Raw genomic sequence first — 19742 nt, 5'->3', positions numbered from 1 at the left:
GCCACAAACTAAAACTAGATTCCCAAAAGTATGCTGTGGAAAAAAGCAATCAAATTGTTATTCAATGCACTGTCCTAAAAAAGTGAGCCTTACTTGCTCTTGGCCTATAAACTACGTTGGCACAATTTCTACACAGATGCTAAGACCCTGGGTTTTATAATCCCATAACATGTATGCAGAACTAAAATTTAATGATTTCATGGAGAATCCTCATGGTAAATGGAAATAACAAAAGAAAAATAATAGCTACTATGTAAAGTATATAGACACATAAATACACACATGGAAAAACTAAAGATTGTTCTTGTGTTTGAGTCACAAGACTATGAATTATTATTGCTATTATTCCTGATTTTCTTTAATCTTATTATTCCGCTGTTTCTGTTAAAATTAATTTTAAATATCTCAAGATTTATTAAGATGTAAGCATAAACATGTGAAGTAAAACTTGACTACAATCCAAAAGGCTACAAACTAGCCAAGCATAACCAAATCACTTAGTTGCCTGCCTATCTACAAGTATTTTCTATGTGATTTCCTCCAAAATTCATATCTAGTTATGCAATAGTTTGAAAACTTCATTGACTTTCGAATGTGATGTAAAAGGCTTTTCACAACACTGCATAGCTACCCTTAAATAAACATACAGGTCTGTGTGTGTGTGTGTGTGTGTGTGTGTGTGTGTGTGTGTTTAGCCCATTTATTATATTTCTTGTTACTCTATCAATAAAAATTTAGAACATATACTATGTGCCGTGCATGTGATACAATGCAATGTAAGTTATTACTGCTGCTCTCAAGGAATTTACAGATTGTGCTACCACCTATACAGAGCTATAAGACTCTGCCCCAGTTTTATCTCCCTGGTTCAGATCACTTGTGTTTATTATAGCAAGAAACACCACCAGAATCCAAAAGCAAAAGACCTCTCCTATAAAGGACCATAAAGAAAAGAATTTCTCACGGACACCCTCCTGCTTTGTAACACATAAGCCTGAAACAAGATGGGGCTAGAGAGGGGGAGATGTCAGAGCTGGGAGCACTGGCTCCCAGTGCCCCAAAGGCACAACCACCCCTTCAAAGAGGCCTCGGGGGACAACACAAGGCAAGCCTGGTGTGCGTGTGCGTGTGCGTGTGTGTGTGTGTGTGTGTCTTCTGATGCTCCTCACACCATTTCCTGATGGCACTCCCACAGGAACAGGCCCGGGTTGGTTACCTACACGTCCTGCAGGGCCAAAGAGGAAGGGAGTGGATTCAAATAAATACTGATGCCTATATTTGTTGTTCCAGTAAATGAAGTTCCAGTTGTGGGGGACGTGGGGGTGGGAATAGACAGACTGACACGGAACTCCTCCTAACTTCAACTCACCAGAAACAAACTAGAGTGACTTCCGAGAGACCAGTGCGGTGGCCCATACATTACGGTCCCTAGCCATGAAAGACGAGTGTCATCGAACTCGGCTTTAAGTGCTATAAAACTAATAATTCATAAGGCAATAAAGAAATAATTGGTCTCTCTGATGGCTGAAAGTGCAGATTAGAGACAAACTGGCTGAGACCGTTCTATTCTCTGCCACCTTAAAAATGCTTTCTCCAAAGAGTTTGCAAAGTGGCTGACCAGAGTTATAAAATTACAGTAAAGCTCTTCTCTACAGACTTGCTCTATCAATTTGCACCCCTGAACTCTAAGTGAAATGAATAAAGCATGATCTGCGTTAGCTTGGGGTGGCCCCGTCTGCCAAAGCCCTTCACATATATCGTGCTATATTTGGTTTGCCTGAGTGCGGCGAGGCCTTGCCCCTGGTCTTGTTATACACTAGCTGACCATCTTTCTTTTGTCCAATGTTTTTATTAAAGTCTAGGAAAAAAGGATCACAGTTTCTTGATAAAATAGTACAAGAACTCATTTTCCGTGCTATCTGAATAAGATCTGCCCTCTGTCTTTTCTGCCTCAGACTGATGACAGTCAGAAGCGTATGTGGCAACATTTTAGGAAGCAAGACAATGAAAGGTACAAACAAGATAGAAAAGAAATTTGTGCAGGTCTATGGGTAACGGAGAAACAATATTCTCTTATATTAGTATCAGCACTTTAGACCCCGATGGCCTGTCAGTCTCATCTTTAAAATTAAACACTTTCATAAAACTGTGGGTGTGTGAAATAAAAAGTCTTTGTAGTTTAAGGCAGGTATTCAGATTACAGTTTGGGGAAAACTAAAATAAAGAGAAGCCTCAAGATGAATGATTATACTAAGGGGGAGAGCTGAGGGGTGTGAGCCATAGACAAAGGGGACCCAAGAGAACATCACCTTTCTCCACAGAGTCACCAATTAAGTGGATTTGAAAGAAACCGGCTGTGTACTTTTATACATTTATCCCCCAAGTGGTCTAGAAAAACAGTCCCCTTGCTTTTAAACATACATATATTTGAGAGGAAGCATTCTGAAATATTTTTATTTGGAGAAACGTTTCCTAATTTCTATTACTTACATCTAAAATTCTTCGATTTTATGCCTAATTTATTTTGTGTCCTTTGCTGACCGGTTGAACTTTGCTCAAATAAACACAAGTTTCCCTGAAGGTTAAGCTGTGGATTTCAATCACGCTGACTGCTTTACAATGCTAAAGGCATTATGTGACAGGAGGCACTAATCTGCCTCATGGGATGTTCTGGTTGGAGCGTGAAAACTAAATAAACAACAGTATTTCCGTGAATAAAGCCTCAAGTGTCGAAGGCATCCTGGAGAAGTTAAACGTCAGGACCCACGGTGACAGGAGCTGGCTCGCAGGGAGCAGCCCACCACCGCCAAGCCAAGATTCAGTTCACGGACACCGTTTCATTCAGCCCCGTGTGGCACTGGACAATTTTCATTAGGTTTGCGGCACTTAAACCATGTTTTATGTTATGAGGCACACCTATATCTAGGACGTCAATTGCCTAGCGCTAAAAAACATTTTTCATTTAAATCAAACATTTCATGCACGACTAAAATTAACCATTTTGTTTTGTTTTAGTCTAGCCTGGAAACACCAGCAACGTTCCAGTGAATTTAGCAGCGGTCACTTGTTCTCCCGAGAGGTTTCAAGTTACAGTGAAGTGATCTAGCTACAGTCAGTTTTAACATGGCCAGATGAAAACCAAACAAGAGTATGCTAAATAAATGCTGTCATTATCAGATAATTAATACCTATTATCTTCAGTTTGGAAAAATCTATGTTTTCCTTCATTTCCTTTAAAAATCAAAAGTTCCTTTGGAACCTTTTCTTCTTGGTAAATAGACTTAAAAGTTCACATTACATTGTCATTTTCAAAAATACAAGTAGTAAAAACAGTAAATTGTTTCAGTACCTGATTCTATAATATAACCTACACCAAATATAAAAACCATCAAATGGAGCACTGCATTTCACAACTGGGAACCAAGGTGCCTCCAAAGGCACTTTAAAATAAGGTATAAATTAATATAAATAATGACAGCTTTTCCCAATCATACACATAGTCCCCAGTCTGCCTAGAAACTCCCTCCAGTTAAGGACGTTGCTTAAAAGTCACCCAAATAAGCATTACCTTATAAAAATAGAACTCCAAGTTCATTATTTTAAATAGCTTCCTATCCATCTGAAAGTTTCCCCCAAAAACTTATTCCCCCAATAAGCCCAACAGAAGCAGTGGGACAAGCACATGAAACAGCTCCACAGCCTTATCTATTAAAATTTTGAAAATTAACATTTGTAATTTATATACAGAATAACTCATTTCCATCTCAGATATAAAGCATATGAATATATTAATCTAATTTTCTAAATCTTCATTTACAAGTCGCCTGTTGCCTTAAGATACAGTCCTAACAAATGAGAAAAGGAAACCAACCAGCCACAACCTCATAGATGAGGCAAGTTTTCCTGGTAACTCTGGGTCAGCTCAGCAATGACAGTAAATGCTGTTAAATGTCAAGAACCTGAAAGTATTTTACAAGATAGCTATTTGATATATCAGATGACCAAAATATTTTTCCAGATAAGAGAACAGAGAAGTCCAGCAGCTTGTCTGTGAGGCTTCAAAGCGGAGAAAATGTAAAGGACCTGCAGAAATGACTCAGCAAATTGATAAGAAAAATGGAAATCAAATTCCAGTTCCCCAGCCAAGCACAAGCTATTTTAAATTCTCCGATCGTAAACAATGCATATTTTTGAGTGAATTTAAGGTAAACGATAGACTTCTTAACTAAATTAATTTATTTTCTGTACTCCACACTACACTTCACAAGGAATTTCAAACGGCCTAAAAAGCAAATACAATAAAACCAAACAATGCCAGTAACCTAGGGTTACTGACAGTGATGAAAACTACATCCAATTTCAATCACTATGACTATAACATTTAACATCCCATAACCATTAGGCCAAAGCTTATTCTTCAGCCTGTCAGACTTGACTTCCCTAAGACTTTCAGGAAGTGCTATTAGAAACGTAAGCTTTCCATAAAAACTGCAGCAATATTTTAAAAATAAAACTTAATTTTAATAAGCAAAAACCCAAACAAAACAAAACAAAAACAAACAAACAAAAAACCCAAACAACAGTAAGGAAAAAACAGATAAGAAAAGAAAAAAAAAACCCTAAAAAACCACTAAAACTAAAGTAAAGATCTGCCGGGAAACATAACAGGTTCAAAGTTGTACAATATCTCTAAGGATCAAGTACCAGTTCCTTAGAGCTGATCTTTCCCAACCTTTCCCAGCTCATGATCCATACAGAAAAGCACATCTGTGGACCCCTGGAGTGGATGGAAGGGATTGTTAGAGCCAAAGATGACTGGACTACCCCACCAGCTAAGGGGATCAGTTCTCAGGGCCTGTAATCCATCTGGAGGGCACACAGGTTGAGAATCTCTGCCTTGGAGAAAGCAAAGGTATTCCTGACCCTCATTATCTGAAGAATACTTCCACATAGGGGACGCTGGGTGTCACGGTAGACATTCACTTCTGAAACAGCCAGACAGCATTTCACACACACATGCATACACAGAAACTCAGTATACAGACAAATAACTGGGCTCTCTATCCTTGCGCCCACCACAAACAAACAGCCTTTCTCTCAGCTGAGCTTTTGAACCTGGCACACAGTTTGCAGTGAAAACTCGAGTTCCTATCCCTTACTAGTGAACTGAGCAGAGGCTGGGGGCTATCCTTGCCTGAAAACTGAGGTGCCTGACGAAAACATCGGCCTGGGTAAATGCCACCCCACCAGGCCAAGGCAGAGAGCTGGAGAACTGACGCACAGCTCCTCTCACTGCTATGGTGGCATGCTGATTTATTTCTAATTACCTTTGAAATAGCGTCTCCTGTTTGACTTGTGTTTGGTTCACTGCTTAGGGGACAAACTCAACAACACTTAGGAGCCAAAGTAAATTCCACCTGCCTGCCCTGGCAACAACAAAACCCACAGAGGCTTTCCAATTCTCCGACACATGGTAGTTGCTGAGGCTCAAGCTATTACTCGTTTGGCAGCCAAGGTGATCTGCCCTGTTCTCCATACCCAAGGGGGAAAAGTTGGCAATAAAGTCCCAGGCACGACACCCAATACTTTAAAAGGGTAAGAAAAATCGCCAACACCTGCCACCCTGGCTCCACATTGAGATTTCCCCCTCCTTCCCTTTGTCTGACCCCATGAATGGCAAACCTGGTTGGTAAAGTAAATATAAAATAAACTCAACCATGAAAACAGGAATGCCTATGCTTTTTTGTGTGTTTCTTCTCTGTCATGTGATACAAACGTGGTGGCTGAAAGGCATCTATTATAGAAGCCCGGGATAAATAATCACATTTATAGCTGCAACTGAAACTTCAACTCTGCACCCTCAGGAAGGCCCCCTCCACTCTCCAAGCTCGGGCAGGCTCCCCAGGTGGGTAGTGGTAAGTTGATACTGTCATAAGCAGTTAGCAGCTCCCACGGGAGTGAACTCAAGAGGATTTATTATCTTTTCGGAAAGGCTATTTGATAAGGAAACACTCTTATTCCTCACTCAGCCCTAGAAATGAGTTTACAGGAAGTTACAGAAGTCGGCAGCCATTCCACAGCCTCTACATACATCAGAGTTTAAATGACTCTGAGCACGGCCCCACTTCTCCTGTCGTGACGCCCCCAGGACTCGCGGTTGGCACACATTTAACATCTGCTGTCCCCACCAGACTGCAAATGCCACCACGATGGGGACTCACGGCCGCATTTAACCACTGTTTCCTTAGGACGTTCCACTGAGTTTGGTACAGAAGAAGCGTTTAACAATTGTCGGACAAACTGTCCAAAGAAGACTAAAGAAGACAGGATGACATAGTACCTTCTGCCTTTGCTCTTCGCGTGCCGTCACTGTTCCCAGACCATTCTGGCGCAGCACAACGGTGGCACCAACAGGGCCAGGGCTCAATCCTTTCTCTTTAAAGACCACAAGGATGCCGGAGAGGCTGAACGGACAGAGGAGGAGGTGGACAACCGGGCCAGGGTAGGTCAACTTCCTGCAGTTACAAGTGACCAAGCCACTCGAGGCACAAACAGGCACATCCATCAGGAGCGGGACACAGGTCTTGAATGACAAGGCAAAGGCAAAGCCAAGCTTCTGCGGGGGCACCTCCAGGCATTGCCTGCTCAGCTCCCTTTCCCCCCGCAGCCAGGGGAGCCTTCCTCCCTGGTTCACACACCTCTCCCTGTGGGTCAGCTTCCGCTGTTTCTCCATGCGCACATTCGCCCCACCACACTCGGATGTCCATGTTTCTAGCTCAGTAACCTGAGGCTGGCATCTCCTACTCTGATTCTTAATTCCTGGGAAAGTCGGATTGGTCCAGGGGCAAAGAGCCTTAACTAGGAAAGTCAGGTGTCTCCTGACTCCTTCCCGCAGAGGGAGCAGGGAGTTCTCAGGAAGATGGGGGATGAGACACCCCCAAGGCAGGGGCTGTGTGTCTGATCATGACATGTTGCTCCCCTGAGTATTACACTCTACCTTTCAGGCCCACTCCCTGCCACCAGACAGCCCTCCTTACTCAGCCTCTCTCATCCGATGCCTCCCACTCCCCTCCAGCTACTAAACTTCAAATTCTTCTCACAGCTACAAAGATTCACTCTCCTGTCCAGAAAAGGACAGATGCTATATTTAAAAGGTATTTCAACAGACAAAATAAACAAAAAGCTACACTTTAAATGCACAGGGTATTTTCTTTGTGTTTTCTTCCGCACTGACTACTGCTTATTATATACTACTATAAGCAGACAATATTGCCACATCTCCGCCTTGGGTTGTCCATCCTGTAACCTTCAGATACACTACACCTTTTCACTTGTTTTTAACTACAACTTAAGGATAATACTGAGTAATCTCTTAACAATTAACAAAACACCTTTCAAGGGAAAGGATTACTAAACAACCCCTTGGAAACTCAAAGCTATTTCTGGATCTCTAAGTGACAGAAAATATAGCTTATTTCCCTATGTATTAAGATTCTACCTCTTACAAGTTTAAAAAAAAAAAAGAGGCTTAAGTTCTTATTCAGAGATCAGTTACTAAGTCATCTGAATGCCTAAGATTCTGGAGCGCATAAAAGTCAATTTCTGACCAGTTGTGAAGTACGTAGCCTTATTTTTCACCCTGTCTGTGATAGGAGAGCCACCCAACAATGAAACACTAAGAAAATCATCTCGATTTATGTGCCTGGTTCATTTGTCAACCCCTCACCCGCAAATGGGAAGTGCTCAGTAAATGTTTACCTGACTACGAAATGGACTTACATCCACGTTTACAAATCCATACAATACATCTGTGTGAGTTTTACATGCGTTTGTTTATATAACCACATGTATAGAGATTACCATGGCGGCTACAGTGTCACAAGACAACTTACAGGTACATTCAGATCAATTGGGGATCTGGTTAAAAGGCAGATTCTGATTTGGTAGGTCTAGGGCGGACCCCAATCTTTGCATTTCTAGTAAGTTCTTTGGGATGCTGATGCTGGTCCACAGACCACACTTCCTTCCTTATTCCCTTTAGTAAGATGCCATTGGTAAAGTATGTTAATAATTGTAGGGTCCTCCTGCTCAAAGTTCACACTCTGTTACTAGGAAAAGAATGATACATTTTCTCAGGGAAACTCAGCTTTATCATCAGACTTGATCAATTCCTTCAGGAAGTATTTACTGAGCACCTATGCCAGGTGCAGAAGCCAAAACAGCCTTTAGTTACACATGGCTTAGTAAATGATGAGCTTAATAAACTCTGCATTCTCAGTGCTGTCCAAATAAAGTGAGCACTGGAGAATGACACCAAAATGCTTATTCACATGTGTATGGGGAAGAGGGTGAAGCAGTTGCTCAGGACGCTGTGCCTTCAACGAGGTTCCCATTACTGTCCCCAAATCCCCATCATCCTGCCCTAGTTTGCCCTTCCTGGGGGGCTGTAGGCCTTCAGAGCCAACCTCAACTTGCTAGACTAGAGCTCTTTTTCTCATCTCTTCCTGTTAGATATTGCATCAAGTTTGATGAAGAAGCAAGATGATAGATACAACTGGTTATTTCACTTAAAAATCAGGGGTAAAAAGCAGAGAATTCTTGTCCTTTTCCATTGACCTAAACCTTCACCATTGTCACATCTTAAAAGGGAAGTTCACCTATGCCATATATTGGTGTCACTGTTGGCAGAACAGGTAAGGGAAAAATTTAAGGACTCAGAATTACAAGAAGGAGTGTCTTAATCACACCTGCAGTTCCGCATGAATCCATTTTGGTTATAATTTGTGACATGTACTCCCCAAACTGAGGTGATTCCATCAAGGGCCAGGGTGCGCATTTCAGCAAGCCACGGGGGCGTGAGCCCGAACAGCAAACCTGGGCGATTTTCCTAGGGTGTCATTTTAATTGAGATTTGAAGAGTAGGGGTAAAGGGAATGTTTACTGATACAACTAAGAACGGAATTTAAATAATTACTTTATATTAAAATAAATACGAACTAGGATGCCCAAACTGCCATTAATTTTAAAGATAAAATACAAGACTTTTTAAAAAGAAATGTCCTGTTTTGGAGACTAAAGTAGATTGAGTTATGTACCCCAGAAAAAACACATTCTGAATCTTAATCCCATTCCTGTGGTGTGAACCCATTGTAAATAGGACTCTTTGAAGGTGCTGCTTTTAGCTAAGGTGTGGCCAGCTGACTCAGGATGGGTCCTAGTCCTAGACAGCCACGGGGAGGAGTCAGAAGTCAGCAAGAACAGGAAGATAAAGGAGAGGACATCACCATGTGGCAGGAAAGCCAAGGAACCCAAGGCTCACTGATCCCAGGAGGAAGTGAGTCTTTTAGCCTCCAAAACCATAAGCTAATAAATTACCATTGGCAAGCCATCCTACTGGGTAGTATTTGGTTTAGCAGCTAGGATGCTAAGACAGAGGGGTAGCTCTTCTCTGCCAGTGGGGGATCTTCAGTCAGTGGAACAGTCTAAGAATCACTCGTATCTCCTTTTTTTAAAAAAAATATATTTGGAAGATCCATTATTTAATATGAGTGCAAGGATATACTTCTCAGATAAGATCTTAGGCGGAATGACATTGACTTCTAATTAGAATTTTTCAATCCTAAGCAAATCATTTTGAGAAATGAATGTTCAAAACTGAATGTCATGAATTTGGATAAATGATACAGCAATAACACAACAACAAATTTACTTCACAAATGCAATCACTGAGAAAAATTCTGAATTGTCTAGGAAGTATTTTACAAAAAAAGTTAAACAAGTTGGAAAAGAGAGGGAGACTGCAGTAATCAGAGCATCTACGTGCCGTGGCCCAACTTCCATTTATCTTATTCAGAAACTATGAATATATAGTCAGTTTCAGCACAATTTTCCTATTTTACATACTGAGAGCCTTAGAATATCTAAAATGATTTACTATGGTAGCTTCCATCATAATGGTATCCCATCCCGCAGTCTTCCCTACTGAAAAAGAAAATCCAGGGAAGGCAATCTGGGAAGGAAGGGAAGTTGGAATGCTTGTCTGGTTTCTTAACACAGGGATGCAGATACTTACAAGGCATCATGTGGTATATGCTTGGCCAGTATTGTCCACTGTCTCTCTTTAACCACACACGAACTGTCCTACAATGGAAGAAAACATGGGCATTAAATCACAGTAGTTTCAGTCATGGGAAAATGCTGATACACAGAAACCACGCCTCTTAATTATATATGTATATGTATATGTATATGTATATGTATATCTGTATATGTATATGTATATATACACCACACACGCCTCTCTAAATATCCCTTATTCCTTAAATTTAAGGTTTCTATAGTTTTAGAATTACATGTGACTCTCTAAATATCATCCACTTATGTGACAGTGACAGTGTCTGGGAAATCAGTTATTATTATTGCTATGTTGTTGCTGTTTTGCCTCTCCAGGTATATGACCTATGCCCTAGTCTGCTGGAAGCATACATTTGCCTGGAGAGAAAATAGGTTTTACTTAGAACAACTAGTGTAGCCCATTAAAAAAAAAAAAAAAAAAAATCACAGTTTAAAAACCAATTCTCCCACGAAGCCTTGTTTGGTCTCCACGTGCCCCCAGTTCCCCGGGTCGGAAAGTCATTCCTCCTTCGCTGTGCCTCCGTGCCACTATTTCACACTGGCTCCCACGGATATTTACATGCTCCTCTCACTCACTAACATATCAGCTCATTCTAAAGAGGGAGACTGACCCTTTTTCCTTCCCCACTTGGCCCTCCCCGAATCAATGAACAAATACGTATTGAACTGAATCAGCCCTCTTTCGTCTCAAATGAGTTCTTTTTTCAATACCTTCTAGTACGACAATCTAATATTGGGACGGGAATCAATACAGACTTTGCCTGGAGTTGGGGCAGCCGTCTTTGATCACGAGGCCACAGGCCTGAGGCCGAGTGTCCACCTGCTGAGGATGGCAGACAGAGCCCCTGACGACACTGCCATCACCACCTGTCAGACTCTCCTTACTTGGCTTGTAAGGCATGGAAGAGGAACATCAGGGACAACCCTTAGGCTGTGGGGGTGTCCACCTGCACAGAAGGTGCTGCCCCTCACCGAGACGAGGTACTAGGAAAAGGGCCAGATTTGGGGTGAAAATAACAAGTTCAACTTTGAACATTGGAGTCTAAGGTCTCTGGGATACCCAGGGGTTCCTAAATGAAAAATGAGAACTATAATCAGAACCTGTTCCCTGAAGATGTGAGGCTCAAACGGAGGCTCTGGACACAGGGCCTGGCATCCAGCAAGCACTGGGTAATTCTCAACCGTTACTATTATTGTCACCATCATCACTGTTATTTCGAAAATGCATAAATCAGGCATGGCTTAGGAGAATTCAAGATCCAACACCTTTCCTGTTTTGTCAACTTACTGAAAACTATAATCCTTGATGCAGGGATTTCACACTCAACCTACAAAGATGTCCTGCAAATTACTTATTCATTTCTTGGCGCATTTATTTAACATGCACTGAATAAGTTCCTACTGTGTACCATGTCCCAGGCATCGTGCAGGGGCTCCACCTGGACAGACTAGTCAACACAATACGGCAATGGTGCATCGTGAGAGCTGAGAGCCATTTTACATGTAGGTAAGGCCATGGAGGAGGGACACTGAGTCTGTATGGGGAGGGAGAGGCAGGCCAAGGAGGCTTCCCAGAGGAGGTGTTGGGTCTTGAAAGGTGGCATTATCTATTACTTCACTTTATTAATATCCTTCATAGCACATATCACAACCTGTTATTTGATCTAGCTATCCATGAATGTGTTGCTTATCTAGTTTTTCCGGCTAGAAAATAGGCTTCATGAGGATAAAGAGCATTTCTATAGAAATTACAGCCCCAAAACACTTTGTGTATACACTTAATCCTTACAGTAGCCCTATGAAATAGAAAGCATAACTTTAGAGATGAAAATCAAGGCCCAGAGCATTGACGTGATTTGCAGGCACTTTGAATTCTGTTCTCTCTTCACTAAATACCTTGCCCTCCCTACACCAACATGCACTGAGAGCAACTGATGAACCTGGAAATCTAAAATTAAAATTATATAAAAATACCTGTTCTTATTCTTTAGAGGTACAGAAGCAGTTTTTTTAAAAGGCACTGCATCATAGAGGTTAAAAGCACAATTTGGGTAGCTGGGAATCTCCCAGACAAAAGGAAATTCCACTCTACAAAGCCTCTAAGTATTAATTTTTCTGAAAATTATATTAAAAGGCAATTTGAAAAGCTCTTAACAGTCAAAAAAGTGCTTTCTACCCCCTTGGAAATTTTTTTTCGAAATTTACACTGAGCTTAACAGCATGCTTTGGCCAGTAGAGGTCAGTGTACTGGAGAAGAAAAATACATGACTTTGCTGAAATGTAGGGAAGCTGTCCATTGTCTCCCACAAAAAGCTGGGGCACAGGCAGCCCTGGGGGGCCTCTTCTCTCTCAGCTGCCTCCTCTTCCCAAGCTCTCAGCACTAGGCAGGAGCAGACAACTGCGAGAGCTGGGAAAGGAGATGCGCATCTCAGAGTTCACAAGGTGGGCTCTGGTCAGTTCAGCAGCCAGGCTATTTTGAAAACAGCATAAGCTTATTCTATATTGGATAAAACCGATCACGTTTCAACAGGTAAACATTACTTCTAACATTAGCCCTTATACCTTAAACCTAAAAAGAATATGATTTTTTTAAAATTTAAAACAAATGTTAGCTAAATTACAGCATTTATCCTAACTCTACTATGATTATGTACCTGTTTGCTCTTTGCCTAAACTGCAAATAAAATCAGAGAGGAAACCACAATTTATCGTACCTGACATCCACCCCCGGGACAAGCACCCAGTCAGGTCCTAAACTGGTGCTCATTGTTTGTGAAAGATCAAAACAACCAGTGAGAAATTCCTCCCTACAAAAGTTCTCCAAAGTTCTCTGTCTGCACCTCACAGAGGATTTGGGCAGCCAGGCAAAGGAGCTGGTTGGTCTACAGAAATCTGGAGTGGGTGAGATATGAAGCAATTACAGATCCTTCACGTTACAGCTCCAGCCGCACTTCACCCTAACAAAGTAAGAAAGGGATGGGCTTTCCCACACACTCCCTCCAAAGAACTGAATCCAGGACCTGACTCAGCTACTGCCTTAACAGACGGGTGTAGCCTCCTCGCAGTGGGGCTTTCAGTCCAGTAGCCAGTAGGATCATGCCAAGGGTGAGCAAACGTTCAGTCAAGCAAGGGACTCAGATGTGCTCTTCATGTGAGATCCTCCCATGTTTTAGTTTGTCTTTGATTTTCTTGTTTTGAATTGTGTTGAGACAAGTAAGCTGAAGGTAATGTTTCATCAGACACAAATGCTGATAGATCTATCTACCCTCATCTTATCGAGAAAAAGTACACCCTCTGTTCTATACTGTAGCAATCTTTAATGAGTTTGCTTGCGCTGATGGAGGCTAATGAACTGGAACAACTTGGGTTTGCCAAGGCAATTCATCTAGAAGTTTAGGAATTCTACCCCACAAGTGCACTCCTACACATGCATGCATTGACTTGTTGATTCATTCGTTCATTCAACAAACATTTATTAAACACCAACTAGAACCAGTGTGTGAGATGCACTGGATCCACAAAGACAGGCGAGTGCCACGTCTGTTCTCTGGAAGCTCACCGTCCACTCCAGTGGGCAAGATGGGCAGGGTGGAATCTTACCCTACAGCAAGGTGGGAGCAGAGCTATAACAGCACGTGGGGCACCTGCCTAAGGGGCTGGGGGCTGAGCGATGTCGGGGAAACCTTCTCAGACATGGTGGCGTCCCGAGGGACTGATGAGTCGGCCTTTGGCAGAGAAAAAGGAGGAAAGGGAGGGGAGCAAGTCCCCGACAGAAGCAGCGGCATATGCCACAGAGGGGGGCAAAGGCAGGCGGGCACGGGAGCGAGGTGGGGCCCCGGAAGGAACAAGCCTGGACTAAGGAGCAGGTCCACAGGCTGCCAGGCCTCAGTAAAGGGGTTGCGTTTTACTTTGAAGACAGTGGGAGCCTGTCATACAATCACATTATTTTTGGTTGTTTCGGGGGAAGCCTGGAAGGGGAAGAGCCAGTTTGGAGGCTGTGGGCATTAAACCAGACAAAAAGAAAAAAAAAAAAGACGAAGGCCTCAAAGAGAGAAGGCGACAGATTTTAGAGCCTTTGGGAGGTAAAGTCATCTGGACTGGGGAGCACGCCGGATGTGGGGTGCGGCCATGCGTCAATCAGAGCTTTTGTGGAAGGCAATGAAGAGTTCGTTTGGAGCATGCTGAGTTAGAGGAAGATCCAGCCTGGGCTGTCGAGGAGGGAACTGCCTACCTGAAATCCAAGAGAGAGACCTGAGTTGCAAAATAAGATTGGGGGTTGGGGGAGGGAGTCATGGCTTAAGGGATGTAGACAGAAGAAGATCTGCAAAGACCTTTCAGGGCGCAGCCAAGGAGGTAGAAGGAAGATCCTTTTGTGCTTCTCAGACCCAGCATGTGTTCTGATTTTCTGTCCAGAAAATAAGGTCATTACCAACATACTAGGAACTGAACCAACTTCACAGGGAAAACGTGCCTACAATTAAAAGCTATCTATATAGGTCACTCTTTTAAGAGAATAAGGGAAGACTGGGGGTGGCGGCAAACAGTATACCAGAGGTTGCTAAGCTACTGAATAAAATAAGACGGGGCGTCTACCCATGTTGAAATCCAGGCTTTTAAAAATGTACCCTAGAATGATGCAACCTTCATTAGTAACCATAGCAATGAGCTTCATTTCCCAGGGGACAATTGTTATTTTTGCCACCACTGAAGTAACTTGGGGGGTGGGAATACTTTTCTAATAGATCACACATTGAAACGTCAAGACAAACAAAAGGAAGGGCAGCCCCTAGTGATCTGCAAACTAATGGAAAAACTTCGAGCAGTGGGATTCTGTCAATGTCTTTCTGGAGTTTTTACAATGAGTTGTTTATAGGGAGAAAATGCTTCTAATACAGAGAATGCTACAGATGTACCTGAGAGAAAAAAAAAAGTCTCTTTCTCCATGGTTATTAGATTTCTTATGATTATCAGGCATAAAAAGTTCAAGTCACCCCTGTCTGCACTGAGATCACATACAGTAAATAAACTGCGGCGAATCTGCTAGGGGACAGAGGCAGCCGTGGGAGTGAGCTGGGGCCGCTCTGGGTCAAGGCTCGGGCCGGGCGCTGTCCAGCCTTTCGTCCCCTCTGCCAAGTAGCTCGGTTCCTCACTTCCATGAGCCTGCCAAATCCAACCTGAATGTCTCTGCTGAATCACAGACAACCGTATTTTCTTCTCCCTCATGGCTTTACCAACTTCGCAATCAGCAGCTGGAGAAGCCTGACTGGCTGCTTTATATTCCAACACCTCGTGCAGCCCTCCGGGTGCTTTGCAGAGCACTAACTTCCTGGCCACTTCTCCCAAGCCAGAGGCTGTGAAAGCCGGAACATAATAAGGGGGGTAAGGGGTACGGGATGGCTTGGGTGTTCTTTTTTATTTCTTTTATTTAAAAATTTTTTTTTATATTTTTTGGACAGATTATATGGTGTGTGAGTATATCTCAATAAAATTGCACTAAGAGAAAACCAAGGCAAAAAAAAATCTGTCACCAATTAACACTACAAATATAAATAAGTTCTTGCATGAACTACTACAAATTAAAAAAAAATAATAGAGGAGTATGTGGGAAAAAACATGGCTATTGCAAACTATGGACTATAGATAACAGTAATATTTAATATTCTCTCATCAACAGTAACAAATTTACTACACCAATACTATGGGTCAACAATAGGGAGTGATAAGGGGTATAGGAGGATTTGGATTTATTTTTTATTCTTATTTCTTCTCTGGAGTAATGAAAATGTTATAAAATTGATCATGGGGATGTATGCACAACTATGTAATGACACTGTGAGCCAGTGATCGTATATTTTGGATGGTTTGTATGGTACGCGAATATATTTCAATAAAATTGAAAAGAAATACACACACACACACAATCAAGTGGTAATAGCCTCAAGGTTTTTAAATCCATAAAATGTTTCAAAACGAGGTTAAATGTGACCTTTCATTTTGATAAACAAAAAACAAAATATATGGAATTGTTGTCTTTCTCAGTGGGTCAGTAGCAAGACCCTTTAAAGAAAGAAACTCCTAGAGGCCTTAATTCTGAATAGCTTTATCACTTACAAGCATGATTTTTTGTTTGTGAATGGTGTCCTTGTATTCTCTACTTGCTTTTGCACATTTCTATTTCAACATAGCCTCAGCTGTGGGTTTGGCTCTGTGCAGCCTCCATCCCTCTCACCGTGTTACATGCACATTTGCCTTCCATGTTAAGCATCAGCTCCCCTAGGGAGCCTGGGGACATACCTCAGGTAGGAAAAGCTCCAGGACCACCCTGTCCTTTGTCCAGGTAAGGACATGTCACATCATCCTGTCAAGGTTGGTCAGCAAGTACACGCCCCATAAGACGATGGATTCCTTGGCAATTTTAAAAATTTTCATCTTTGCATATTTTTATCTTTGACTTTAAAAAGTATCTACAATACTTTTATTTTTGAATACATACAGTTCTTGGCATAGAGGGGCTGCTTAGAAAAGGCCAGACAAATACACAAAAGAAAGAATGGGAAAGAAAAGGGAAAAGAGAAGAGAAAAATGAGCACACTTCCTGGGTGCAGTGCTGAGGAGTCACCTGGGGGAAGCAGAGGAAGAGCGTGACATTAGCATCTGCGAGGCCAGTTGCTCGTCAGCCAGCCTCCCTCGCAGGGAAGAGAAACGTGAGAGCAAGCCCCGGACTCTCAGACTGAGCTTCTCAACAATAGGAGGCTGTGTGCCACTATCTCCCGTTGGGAGCAAGCAGCAAGGGGCCCGGTCTGTGGCATCCGACTCCCCACTGTGTTCCCACCACCTGCTGCAGTGGCAGGCCCACAACCACGGCTCAATGGGGACCTAACGAAACAGCACCCTACAGGAGCAGTGACTCAGGACGCCCCCGGCCGCCACCACTGTGCATCTGTAGATGAGGTAACTGTTCTCTTCCAGCAGAGCCACATGCAGCAAAATGACCAAGAGTTTTACACCTCAAACATGCTGCAAAGTGACCAGCTCTCTAAAACTGCAGTCTTCACAGGGCTGCCAGAAAAGCAGCCAGAGAAGACGGTGGCAGCGAAGTGGCCCTGGATCGGGTCCGTCAGAGACATCTTGGCCGAGACCACGTAAAAGGAATTTGCCTGCCCAGGCCTGAAGGGTTAGGACAGCATGGTCCCCATCCAGCATTCAAATCCTGCTTGGGCTTCGGATCTGGAGAAATTAGTCTTGGTATTTTACAAAAGATGGAATGAAGGAGAGTCTGAACTACATATGCATGGGCAAGGACACATAGTGAAAAGGGATGCTTCCAAAAGAGTGCGCTGGTAGGAGTAAGCAAGTTGAGCAAGACAGAAGAAAAGCTAAAGGCTGCATGGCCTGTTGGGAGCCAACTGTAGTAATGGAGGTTAGAATACAGAAGGCGCAGGACAGCAGAGGGGAGGAGCCAGAGCCTAGATACATTTCTAAGATGGAATCAAGGGAAGGGAAAAAAGCCAAAGGTGGCTACATTTCCTGTCTGGACAGCCAGATTGTTGGAGGAGATGGTGACAGATGCTATTAGCCCATAGTTAAAAACAAGGAAAGGTGTCAAAAGGTCAAATCACTTTTCCCAGGGGAAACTGGAAATTCTCATTGATTTCCAGTAGTGTGGCAGAACAGGTACTCTGAAATACTTTCTGGATTGAAACAACCAAAATGGTAGGTAAAATTTAATAGAAGTTGTTTTTGCTCCTGTTGGTATTATTTTAAAACCTTACCAACCTGCTGATACCCCAAACTCTAGGTAAAAAGGGAGCACCTTAAGAGTTTCTGCTGAACCCTGTAGAACCTGAATGTCCATTTTAATGCTACCTTGGGCATAGGATATAGAAGAAAAAGCCTAGTGGCCTGACCAAAAAAGGGGATCTAGTAAGAGAGCTGTTTAAACTAGAACCCCTAAAGACTAAATCCCTCCATTTAAGAGTGAATAAGAAATAAATCTTAAGACAGAAGTCAATTATAGAGGACTAGGGGTGGGGGAAGTGGTGGGGAATGGGGAGTGTGCTGGTTTGAATGTATTATGTCCTCCATAAAAAAAGTCATATTCTTTGATGCAATCTTGTGGGGGAGACATATTAATGGGGATTAAGTTGAAACGTTTGGATTAGGTTGTTTGCATGGAAATGCACACCACCCAACTGTGGGTGATGACTCTAATTGGATAATTTCCATGGAGGTGTTACTGTACCCATTCAGGGTGGGTCTAAATTAAATCACTAGAGCCATATAAATGAGCTGACAAACAGAAGGAACTCAGTGCAGCTGTGAGTGACATTCTGAAGTGCAGCTGAGCGTGACATTTTGAAGTGCAGCTGAGAGTGACATTCTGAAGAGGAGCTACAACCAAGAGGGACACTTTGAAGAATGCACAGAATCTGAGAGAGTAGCTGCAGATGAGAGACAGTTTGAAGACGGCTGTTGAAAGCAGACTCTTGCTCCAGAGAAGCTAAGAGAGGAAAAACACCACAAGAGCAACTAAGAGAGACATTTTTGAGGAACTGCAGCCTAGGGAGGAATGTCCTGGAAAAAAAGCCATTTTGGAACCAGAACTTTGGAGCAGACACCAGCCACGTGCCTTCCCAGCTAACAGAGGGTTTCCAGACACCATTGGCCATCCTCCAGTGAAGGTACCCGACTGCTGATGTGTTTACCTTGGATACTTTATGGCCTTAAGACTGTAACTGTGTAACCAAATAAACCCCTTTTTATAAAAGCCAATCCATCTCTGGTGTTTTGCATTCCAGCAGCATTAGCAAACTAGAACAGGGAGTTAATGCTTAACGGGTACAGAGTTTCTTTTCTGGTAATGAATGGTGGTGATGGTATGTGCGGTTTGGATGTATTATGTCCCCCCAAAATGCCATATTCTTTTACACAATCTTGTGGAGACAGACGTATTAGTGTTGATTAGGTTGGAATCCTCTGATTGAGTGCTTCCATGGAGATGTGACTCAATCACCTGTGAGTTAAACATTTGATTATTTCCATGGAGATATGGACTCCATTCAGGATGGATCTCGATTTAATCACTGGAGTCCTATAAAAGAGCTCACAAGCAGAAGGACCTCAGAGCAGCTGAGAGGGACATTTTGTAGAGCAGTTGAGAGAGACATTTTGAGGATGGCTATTGAAAACTGATGCTTTGGAGATGCTAGCTGGGCCAGTTTGAATGTATTATGTTCCCCTAAACGCCATTATCTGATGTAATCTTGTGTGGGCAGACCTATCAGTATTAATTAGATTGTAATTCTTTGCACCCCACCCAACTATGGGTGATGACTCTGATTGGATGATTTCCATGGAGATGTTGGCCTGCCCATTGGATAGATCTGAATTAAATTACTGGCGCACTATATAAGATCAGACAGAAGGAGCAAGCTTGCTACAGCCAAGAGGGACACTTTGAAGAAAGCACAGGAGCTGCAGATGAGAGACGTTTTGAAGATGGACGCTGAACGCAGACTCTTGCTCTGGAGAATCTAAGAGAGGACAAATACCCCGAGTGCAGCTAAGAGTGACATTTTTGAGGAACTGCAGCCTAGAGAGGAATGTCC

At 42.7% G+C, this 19742-nt stretch overlaps 1 protein-coding gene across 2 annotated transcripts in view; it reads right to left on the bottom strand.

Moving 5' to 3' along the window:
* Positions 1–19742, bottom strand: part of WDFY2 (WD repeat and FYVE domain containing 2) — a 204084-nt gene that overhangs the window by 123579 nt on the left and 60763 nt on the right. For both annotated transcript variants that reach the window (XM_037800667.1, XM_037800666.1), the window contains exon 2: positions 10073–10140. In XM_037800667.1, the coding sequence (XP_037656595.1) occupies positions 10073–10140 (68 nt within the window). The remainder of the gene's footprint in view (positions 1–10072; positions 10141–19742) is intronic.

The sequence above is a fragment of the Choloepus didactylus genome, chromosome 12, assembly GCF_015220235.1.
Source record: "Choloepus didactylus isolate mChoDid1 chromosome 12, mChoDid1.pri, whole genome shotgun sequence".
Classification (NCBI taxonomy): domain Eukaryota; kingdom Metazoa; phylum Chordata; class Mammalia; order Pilosa; family Megalonychidae; genus Choloepus; species Choloepus didactylus.
The sequence above is the reverse complement of the archived record's forward strand: the minus strand, read 5'-3'. Positions and strand labels throughout refer to the sequence as shown.